At 36.5% G+C, this 10,259-nt stretch overlaps 1 protein-coding gene across 1 annotated transcript in view; it reads left to right on the top strand.

Annotated features, from left to right (window-relative positions):
* Positions 1-10,259, top strand: part of LOC119836340 (bromodomain adjacent to zinc finger domain protein 2B-like) — a 62,284-nt gene that overhangs the window by 33,118 nt on the left and 18,907 nt on the right. The window contains exons 16-26 of the mRNA XM_038361642.1: positions 419-496; positions 1,497-1,598; positions 2,312-2,469; positions 3,633-3,771; positions 4,403-4,527; positions 4,790-4,923; positions 5,553-5,694; positions 6,230-6,316; positions 7,338-7,982; positions 8,865-8,930; positions 9,693-9,737. Of these exons, the coding sequence (XP_038217570.1) occupies positions 419-496; positions 1,497-1,598; positions 2,312-2,469; positions 3,633-3,771; positions 4,403-4,527; positions 4,790-4,923; positions 5,553-5,694; positions 6,230-6,316; positions 7,338-7,982; positions 8,865-8,930; positions 9,693-9,737 (1,721 nt within the window). The remainder of the gene's footprint in view (positions 1-418; positions 497-1,496; positions 1,599-2,311; positions 2,470-3,632; positions 3,772-4,402; positions 4,528-4,789; positions 4,924-5,552; positions 5,695-6,229; positions 6,317-7,337; positions 7,983-8,864; positions 8,931-9,692; positions 9,738-10,259) is intronic.

Genomic DNA, 10,259 nt, shown 5'->3' on the forward strand with positions numbered 1-10,259 from the left:
TTGTAATTTTCTATCTGTTATTTGAAATCCATACACTCATTTAATTTTTAGTTTTATAGCATTGAAATGTTTTTATAAATGAGAAAAAAAAATCCATACACTCTTTATGCTAGCCTGATAAAAGGGCTTTAATAGTTTTTTGTTTAAGGAAATCATTGTGATTGTTTATATAGTCTAACAGCTGTCCCGTCAAACGCTGTTGGCGATTCTTAGACCTACCAAACACGCAAAATTTCATAAAATCGGTCCAGCCGTCACGGAGATGGAGATATCACAATTCCAATGATAACATCTCCAGTGATTTTGGCTGTGCCTTAATAGATAACTGTTAGTCACACACCTTTGAGTTATACATAGAAAAATGAAGTAAATAAAGGACTTAATATATGAATAATAATTTTTATTTACTTATTTTCAGCGAATTCTCAAGCATCGGACGCGTTGTCGAGGCTGACCTCACTCAGTAGTTCCTTGAGTGCGTCCAACGATAGAATATGTATGTAATATAACATTTATTTAGTACTAGCTGTAACCCGCGGCGTCACTCGCTTGGTACCCGGAAGTAGCCTATGTGCTTATCTATACTAATGTATCTCTGTACTAAATTTCAAATATTCGACTTGATGTTTTCGCGGGAAAGAGTTCAAACATCCATACATCCATCCATACTTACTACTTCGCGTATATGTTCCGTCAATCACGCTGAAACAACTTAACGGACTTTGATGAAATCCTATCCTACTATATATTAATCCTACTTCCTATTCTACTTTATCCTACTAATATTATAAATGCGAAAGTTTGTAAGGATGTGTGTGTGATTGTTGCTCTTTCACGTAAAAACTACTGGACCGATTGCAATGAAATTTGGTACGCAGACAGCTGGACAACTGGAATAACATATAGGCAACTTTTTATCGCAATATTCCTACGGGATACGGACTGACGCGGGTGAAACTGTGGGGCGCAGCTAGTTTGGTATAAAAACGGTATGAGCTGATTTGGGTGATTGGATACTTTTTATTCCGATTAAATCCTTGGGATTAAACTGAAATTTCGAAATCCGAGCGGAGCCGGGACGAGCGTTTAGTATAATATACTAAAAGCAAAGAGACTCAATAGTCGCCTGTTAGAACGTTGTAAAAAAATGTCCAAACGTCGGTGTACAAAACATTAATTCAAAATAACACCTTAATTCGTAGCAATAATGTTCAAAGTCTATTGTACACGTTTATTGAAAAAGTCTACTAATAGACGCATAGGCAGAGTTTTGTTTGAGACAAGTATGACTGTGAGTCTAGTTTTCTGTTGAAAAAGCCATTTACTAAGATTCAATAAAGAGGCTAGGCTGTTAATTAAATGATTGACTGTGCTTGCCACATGAATATTGTTAGTTCATTTATTTATTTACATGAATATATCCAATTGGAAGAGTGCTTCTATTTAGTCATTTCCAATTAAAATTATTATTCATTAATCTTATGTTTTGCTTGCAGCTCGCCGCAAACCGGGGGCGAAGCCCCGCCGCGTGGCGCCCGAACCGAATTCGCAGCCCGAGTGCCCAAGGCCGCGCTCCAGTGGCAGTGAGGACAGCGAATGTGAGTGGGATTGTAGTATTATTTATTCTTTATTGTACTATTTATGGGAGTCGAGCACGCTTCGGCACGAATTGGGCCAGCTCGCATCGGGGAAGTACCACATCCGTATAGAAAACCGGTGTGAAATAGTAGCATGCTGCTGTGGTTCCTGATGATGACTTACTTAGTATATGTGACGCATTCCGTCCGTTGACCGCCTCCTTGGTACAGTGGTAAACGCGTGAGCGTAGAACCGAGAGGTCCTGGGTTCGATTCCCGGTGGGGATAATAAAAAAAAATGTCTCGGTCTGGTAGGATACAGAAGGCTGATCACCTACTTGTCCATAAAGAAAATCGAACAGTGAAACAGATGTATATCATCTGCCCCATACCCCACTAGGGGACACGGGACTTCACTATTCCGTCTATTCCGTCCGAGTGTGGCCGATCCATGTCCATTAACGGCATAGGATTTGTCGATAAATCAACGATCTAACAGTCGTTGATTGGAGATCTGTTCAGGCCAGTAAATTCTGAGAATTTATCGGAGGCATCGGTTGACAAAGACCTGGATTCACTGCTTTGTCTTTGATGACTCTTCACGTTTCCACTCTCATATAAGAGAATGCTTTTTACGTTGGATCAAAATATTTTAACACAATATATTAATCTTTATATAATAATTTTACACATAATGATGGATTATAAGATATTAATTTAAGACAATTTTCCAGCCGTCCCCCCCTGGCCCGCCCGGGAGGGTCGTCCACGGAACCTGGGCCGGGGGGTCAGCAAACCCAAGAAGAACACCGTTGCTTCGCTGTTAGCTCAAAGTAGGGCTCTAGGGCTTCGCCCCGCGTTGGCGCACCAGCTGTTGGGGGAGACTGATTTGGTAAGATATATTAATTTAATCTATATATATAAAAATGAAACCCGTTTTCCTTGGTCACGGCATCACGCGTGAATGGCTGGATCGATTTCACTAATTCTTTTTTTGTTGTATTTGTTATTATTAGGAGAAGGTTCTTACGGAAAAAAATATTAAGAAATCTCTCAGAAATATTGAATAATGTACATTTAATTTTCCTTTTTTTTAAAACGCGAGTAACAAATGTCAATGTCACTCACAGCCATAGATTATATTTATATAAGGAGTTGAAATAGGGAGATGAAAGCGATATAACCGAATACCACGCGGGCGAAACCGCGGGCGGAAAGCTAGTTAATTAATTTATATAAGCTAGCTAAATAATATTATTTGATATATTTTGTTTGAAAACTTCTGCATTAATCGTGATATTTATATAAATATCAATGGTAAAGACAATTGTAATTAATAAATTTGTTGAATACTTTTTTGTTTATACATTTTAAGGACAATGAATTTGAATTTCCATAAATACCTGTGTGTATAATGTATATATCCATTATATTACCTTAGTTATACTTGTTTGTTTTTGTTGAATGTTGTGCTTATCTCTAATTGTTGTGCATATAATGTGTATTACTAAACCTTTTTTTTTTGTATTGAGAGAAAATGTATATGCAACAACAGCTGATGAACCTAAATAAATAAATTATATAGCATGAAATATAAAGCTGATAGGTTTTCTGATCGTTTGTTTGAACGCGCTAATTACAGGAAGTAGGGGACCAATTTCAAAAATTATTTCACCTTTGTATAAGCACGTGATCCCTGAGTGCTACAGTGCTAAAGATCTAAGCATACAGACACACAGGCAAAAGCGATTTTGATTTAAACTTTGTTGTGATTAATTCTGTATTTATTTTATTATGTACTAGCTGCGCCCCGCGTAAGTCCGTATCCTGTAGGAATATCGGGATAAAAAGTTGCCTATATGTTATTCCACTTGTCCAGCTGTCTACGTAACAAATTTCATTGCAATCGGTTCAGTGGTTTTTGCGTGAAAGAGCAACAAACACACACACATCCTTACAAACTTTCGCATTTATAATATTAGTAGGATAGTAGGATTATAGTAGAATTTATTATTATTTATATACTCTACGTTATTTAATATTGAATATTTTTAGGAGAAGCTACGCGTGCTAGTCGGCGAAGGTGGCAGCACTGACTCGGAGTGCCAGCAGTCGGACAGCAATCCGTCCGACTCGGACGCGAGCGACAGCGGCAGGAAGTTGGACGCTCTGCTGAGGCTGCCGCTGGCTTTAGGTACGATTTGGAATTGCTTCAGGATTCTGATATGTTTTTATATAATTTGATATGGGAATAATAGGTAGATGGGGGATTTTAGGTCTATTTTGGTGTTTTGGCGTTATTTTCTATACTATAGATGGATATATAGTTTGTTTTCCTTTATTGTTAGGGTTGCCTGGTAGAGATCGCTAGCTAGCGATAAGACTGCCTTTTGCTAATTGTTTTGAGATTTTTGTTCGCCTGTATATTATTTGCTTTATAAAGAAATTCATTCATTCATTCATTCAGTATTTCAAATATATGTTGCATTTAAAACACGTTTTTCGTTACAACGCGTTTTCCCTAGTTTATTTTATAACTAGTTCTAGTATTGAAAGTGCGTTAAAAACTTGGTATATACGGAGGTGTTTGTAAAAAATTACGTGACATAGTAGCAAGCTACTGTGTTTCGTACGGTGAGTGGGGGAGGCGGAGGCGAGTTTCCTTTTCCTCACCCTTCCCTGCCTATTCCATCTTTCCACTGGTCAATCCTTTCCTTATCCCTTATCCCATAGCGCGGGCAGTGCATCCGCAGACATATAAAAAATCTAAACCACTATTTACTGCCAGTATATTTTACAATTTATATATTTGTCATTTTTCTCAGGTTGGAAACGAGTGACAGTAATAAAGGGTCTCTCGCGGAACTGTAACATCAAAGGTGACGTGAGCTACACGCCGCCAGAACCGCACTCAAATCTGCAAATCAAATCGACGCAGGAGTTGCAGAATGTGCGTATTTTTAGTTGATAAAATTTGTAACCGTAGAGAGAGTATCTTTTTAAAAATCGAATACAATATGAATTTAACTATCATTGTCCGTCATTATTCATTAGGATGATTATAATTGCGAAACTGTTTGGTTGTTTGTCCTTCTTTCACGTCGTAACGCAGTATTTTTATGGTATGAATTTTGTAATGGAATAAATGGATGGAAGGCGAGTGTTGTGAGAACAATTAAATTAAATATAAACATTATATATATATTGCGTAGTTCCTGGAAGCGAACCCGTGCCCCGCGCTGTCGCTGGACAACTTCACGTTCAGCGCGCGCACGCTGCTGGGCGAGTACGCGCAGGCGACCGACGGCGAGCCGCTCGTCTTCTCCGAGACGGACATAGCCAAGAGGTTTGTTTGTTTTGTGTGCGGCCAGTTTATTTATTCTCGAAATTCAAAAAATGTATGTGGTCAGTCAGACATGCAGGTGGATACTAAGTGTTTCGGGCCGCAGGGAATCTTAACATCTGTCTTGTCAAAAGTTTTAAATAAAACAGAGAAATATTGTGTTTATTTATTATTTATTTTTTTTTAATTAAACCGCCTAAAAATTGTTAGAACTAGGCCAAATCTAAATGGGACGCATGACTTTTCAAATAAAGAGAGAATCACAAAAATACACGTCCCCAATAAAATGATACGATATACCAAACACGGAAAATACCTTAATATAAATGATAACCTCATTTTCGAACTTGGCTGTATAAGTAAATACTTAGTATTTTCTTGTGTTTGATTTTACGCGAGTATTATAAATTCAGAAATTAAAAACTTTTTAACGGATTTTAAACGCGATTTTACGTGATCAGTCTCACGGTGAGACTGATCACGTAAAACCACGCTCGCTGTAAAGTGTTCGAAACGTCGGGTTAGTAATATAATAAATAAATCGCGTTTAAAAGCCGTTAAAAAGTTTTTAATTTCTAAAAGTAAATACTTTTTGCAATATAGATTTTTGTAAAAAAAAAAATGTGTTGCAGGTTGGAGGAGGCGCGTGCGCTGGCGGCGCTGGGCGGCGCCCGCGCCACGCCGCCGCCGCTGGAGCGCCGCATCGAGCTGGCGCGGCGCCAGCAGGCCGCGCGCGACGCGCGCCGCGACGCCTCGCACCGCAATAGAGATCAGGTCGCTATGGGAATCGATATATAGCTGAGCTGGTGGTGCGCCTGATGGTAAGCGCACCACCACCCATGAACATGTATACCGGCGCGAGCTGACCCTTGTGCCGTCACCAAAAAATAAGCTATGATGGCTAGAGCGGATCACAGGGTACATTTTACCGCGGTGAAGCATCCAAGAGATGGCGCTCTATTAAAAATGTGACATGTATTTTATTATACTACCTGCTCCCCGCGGTTTCACCCGCGTAAGGCCGTATCCCGTAGGAATATTGAAATAAAAATTTGCCTATATGTTATTCCAGTTGCTCAGCTGTCTACGTACCAAATTTCATTGCAATCAGTTCATTCGTTTTTGCGTGAAAGAGTAACTAACACACACACACATCCTTACAAACTTTCGCATTTATAATTTTAGTAGGATTTATATTACTACTACACGGTTGGCAGATGTCATGCCGGTTTCCTAAAGATGTTTTCCTTCACCGTTTCGAGCAGTGGTATTCCTACAATATATTAACCTATGTAATTATATAATTCAGGCGCGCCTGGTTCGCGAACTAGAGAGATCGGAAAAAGCGGAAATAGTGAAGCGAGAAAAGGAAGTGAGGAGTCAGCAATTATTAGAGGTTAGTTATTTATTTATTTATGTCCATTCCAACTGCGTAGGTTGTACTGTATCGTAGACCGCCTCTATGTTATCGCACTGGTTTGAAACAGTTTCTTTTTTTTAATTTGTCCTTTATGTCATTCTGATGTTTTTTTTTTTTTTTAATCAGACTAAACTATGGGCGTATTTAGTATGGAATATTGACATATAAAAAAAATGTATAGTTTACCGTATCTCTATCTCTCTTAAGGCTCTCCTTGTTAAAAATTTATATTCCTCTCCTTGTTAAATATATATATAATTAAATTTATATTATTATTAAATTTCTCAATTTATTTTCTTTTTTAAACTGTCCTAAATAAATTCAGTCAAAAAAAATTAAAGTTAAAGTTAAGTTTATTTTTATTGATAGCACTTGCAAGATGAAATAAAACTTTTTATCCTTAATGCGATGCACTAAGGGTAAAAAGTTTTATTAGTACAAAAGTGCTATAATATAGAGGCGTAGGTATTTTGTATCTATGTTTAAAATAAATGTGCTTGTGTTTGTCTATTTTATTATCAATTTGATGCTTGGCAACATTGTGCTCACATTAGTAGAAAGATATTTTGTATTTTAGTAGTCGGTAATTTGGTCTAGCTTTAATGTAGGCTGTTTGACTACGTTTTACAGTATCTCAGGGTTCAAATTAGCACTGCAGGGGTAATAACCACGAAATAACGTAAATTTGTATTTATTAGTGTGGCAACATAGCTGGTGGGTAATACTGTCATAATTACGTTAATAATTCATATTCAATCAAAATTATCGACAAAGGTTCTAAAACGGGTTATTGTGTTTTATACGGTATTTATATGTGTGTATGATATATATATGTAGTCAAATAGCCTAGTGTGTGTGTATGTATAGTATACATGTATTTATGTAACCTATTTGGGCTGTACTGTCTATCTAACACCTAAAATTGACAATGTTGTCAAACGATCCAATTGATAATACAGCTGAGTGCAAATATTAACCCGTCGACAATTCAAAACAGCATATCAACAAAAATAGAACGCAGTTGACGATAGAGGCGTTGCCAATAAAAGACGAGTGGAAAGTTCCAGACGTTGTGATGGGCAAGCGAGACAGAACGATGCCGCAGATCAGTCTGTCCCTCATCCCCGTCAGCGGCAAAGACACGCCGATCAAAAGTTTGAATTACGAACAGGGGATGTGGAAGGCGGAGCCGGAAGAGTACAACGCGTTGGACAAAATGAAGGATTTCGCTGAGAAAGCCGCTTTCGATCTGCCGAAGCGAGCGAGCGATAAATACTTCGATTTCTCGCTAACAAAGGCGGCGGAGAAGCGCTCGCAAAAGCCGCCGGAAAAAGAGAACAATCTGGAAAAGTTGATCGATTCGTATTCGCGGATATCAGAGTTTATAAATGGCTGCGATTGGTCCAAAAAGGTCGACAAAAAGGTCGACGACCCAAAGAGTTTGGAACAGAAGTATTTGGACGCGAAAAATGAGTTCATGTCGCAAAATCTCATGTTGAAACCGGTCCCCAAAGATGTAATCGATTTGAGTGGTGACGATGAAAGCATGTCGGACAGTAAAAAAAATTCGAAACCACTCAGCGTCGGCAAGGATGGGGCGTTATCGATATCCGTCCAGCCGTTCGCAAAGGACGCTAGTCCGGTACGTCGAATTGAGATAAACTAACAGTTTCAACTAACAATGGTCTATGGTTATTGGATTCTTGTCTATGGTCTAACTTCGGTGATTGTCTTTGATTAATGTCTAACATGCGGATAACTAGATCTTGCTCTAGGGATAAACTGACCTGACTATACATTTATATGCACGCTTTTTTATTTAGTTGCACCTGAATAACCGAATAGTTATAATGGTCAAATGCACTTCACTAATATTTAAAGAAATCTGACACGTATGTACGTTTAATAAAGTTTAAATTTGTACGCAAAATCTTGACTGCAAATAACACGCAAAAATGGACTTTCATTACGAAGAAGACAGTCTAATTTCCCTTAAATCGTTGACTGTGAAAATTATTTGAGGATAGAATCTTACGCACAGAGAGAGAGCACTAAATCTAACTTTTCCTATAAAATTGCATATACATACATATTTAACACGCATACGTTGCATGATAAGTAATAAAAATACAAATTATTGACTAAATCTTATTTATTCAAACAAAAAAAAACGCCATAAATGAAAATATTAAAAGAAAATTATTTATATTAATTATATTTGGCATATTTTGTCAATCATATTCATAATTATAATAAAAAATAATGACACAGATAATGAAATTATAAAAAATTCGCATTGAATGGAGCTTTGATAATTAAGCAAATAACCAATGTGTTTACCTGAATAATGTGTCATAGTATTTTATTACAAATTCTAGATTCAAATATTTTCTAGCATTATCCACAAAACAATACACGCTTGTACACCCCGCTCCGCTTGCAAATTTTAATTTCTTTTTATTTATTTTTATTGTTTCATGTTCGCTGTTTTTTATAATTTGCTCGCTTTCGATGTTACGTAAAGGCTAAACGGAAAAAGCAAGAAGACGCCGAGAGAATGAGGGTCGAAGAGCAGGCGAAACGGCAGCAGGTAACTAGCTAGGAGCCCGTGATTTTGTCTACATTACATAAAAATTTCGGAATTCCAGATGGACAATATTAAATAGTGTGTTTTGATGATATTACTAAAAGAAATAAAAGAGGTAGTTATTGTAATTGAGGATGTAGAAGGCAGTCAAATTCGATTTGTATGGTTTTAAGATTGATTTGATAACATAGTAACAGACAATTATTTAATTTGTTTTAAGAATATGTAATGTAACATGGTTAAAGTTATGAAACAGCTCCAACGAACATACAGGACAATTTTTTAATACATATTGTAACACGGTTTTATTAGCTTGACCTCGTTTATCGTTTTTAAAACATCTTTAACGAACAGATTAAATTCAAATCTGTACAATTATCAAGGATCGGTGACAGTACAATAATTTCATGAGTTTATCCTGATTAGGATTTCCAGGATTAAAGTATTTCCTTTTGTATGGATATTCTGTATAAAGTGAGAAATTTAGTTGATTCTGTAAATTAATCGTTTTTTTAGATTCTCTTATTATATTAATTAGTATTTGAATAAATTGTTCTCAATCTTTTGTGACCCATTACCATACCATAAATTCTTAGTAAATTATTATTGAATAAGTATAACATTTTTATCACAAACATCATAGATGGCGTTGAATGCCCGATACTTAGATAAATGTCTACCGTATTGCTATGTACAGTAGATCTAAATTCGATTGCTATAGCATTTTGAACGATAAATGTAGTGAAGTGGGCAATTTTGTTTTAGGAGAGAGAAATAAAGCGACAACAGGCTATGCTCCTTAAAGAACAGGTGAGGACGTGCATATTTCTATGTGTTTATGCTCTCTTTTGTGTCTGTGTGTGTGTGTTTAACATATATTTGAATAATTTAAATAATCAATAATCCCTTCCTACAAAAAAGTTAACTACGGCCCTGGGTAAGATGGTTAGGTACCACCTAAAAATAGGACCAAATGTAAGACCAAAAAGGTCCAAAAATAGGACCAATGAACAATATTCCATCAAGCACAAATAGATTGAAAACCCAAGGAGTTATCGAGTAACAAAACAGGAAATCAAATTGAGTACCTCCTTCGTTTTTGGTAACGTCGGTTAAAAATTGTTCTATAAAAATATTTTTCATGCAACTTGTTGGAAACTGCAAAAGAATCATTCATGAATATATACAAGGATTGTAAAATAAAGAAGGCACTTTACATATCAAAGTTTTTATGCTTATAGGCATGTAATATATTCTTTATATACCTAGTCTTGCCATAAATATTGTAATAAAGAAAAAAGAAAATTGTTAACTGCAAATAACATTTATTAC

The sequence above is a fragment of the Zerene cesonia genome, chromosome 24, assembly GCF_012273895.1.
Source record: "Zerene cesonia ecotype Mississippi chromosome 24, Zerene_cesonia_1.1, whole genome shotgun sequence".
Classification (NCBI taxonomy): domain Eukaryota; kingdom Metazoa; phylum Arthropoda; class Insecta; order Lepidoptera; family Pieridae; genus Zerene; species Zerene cesonia.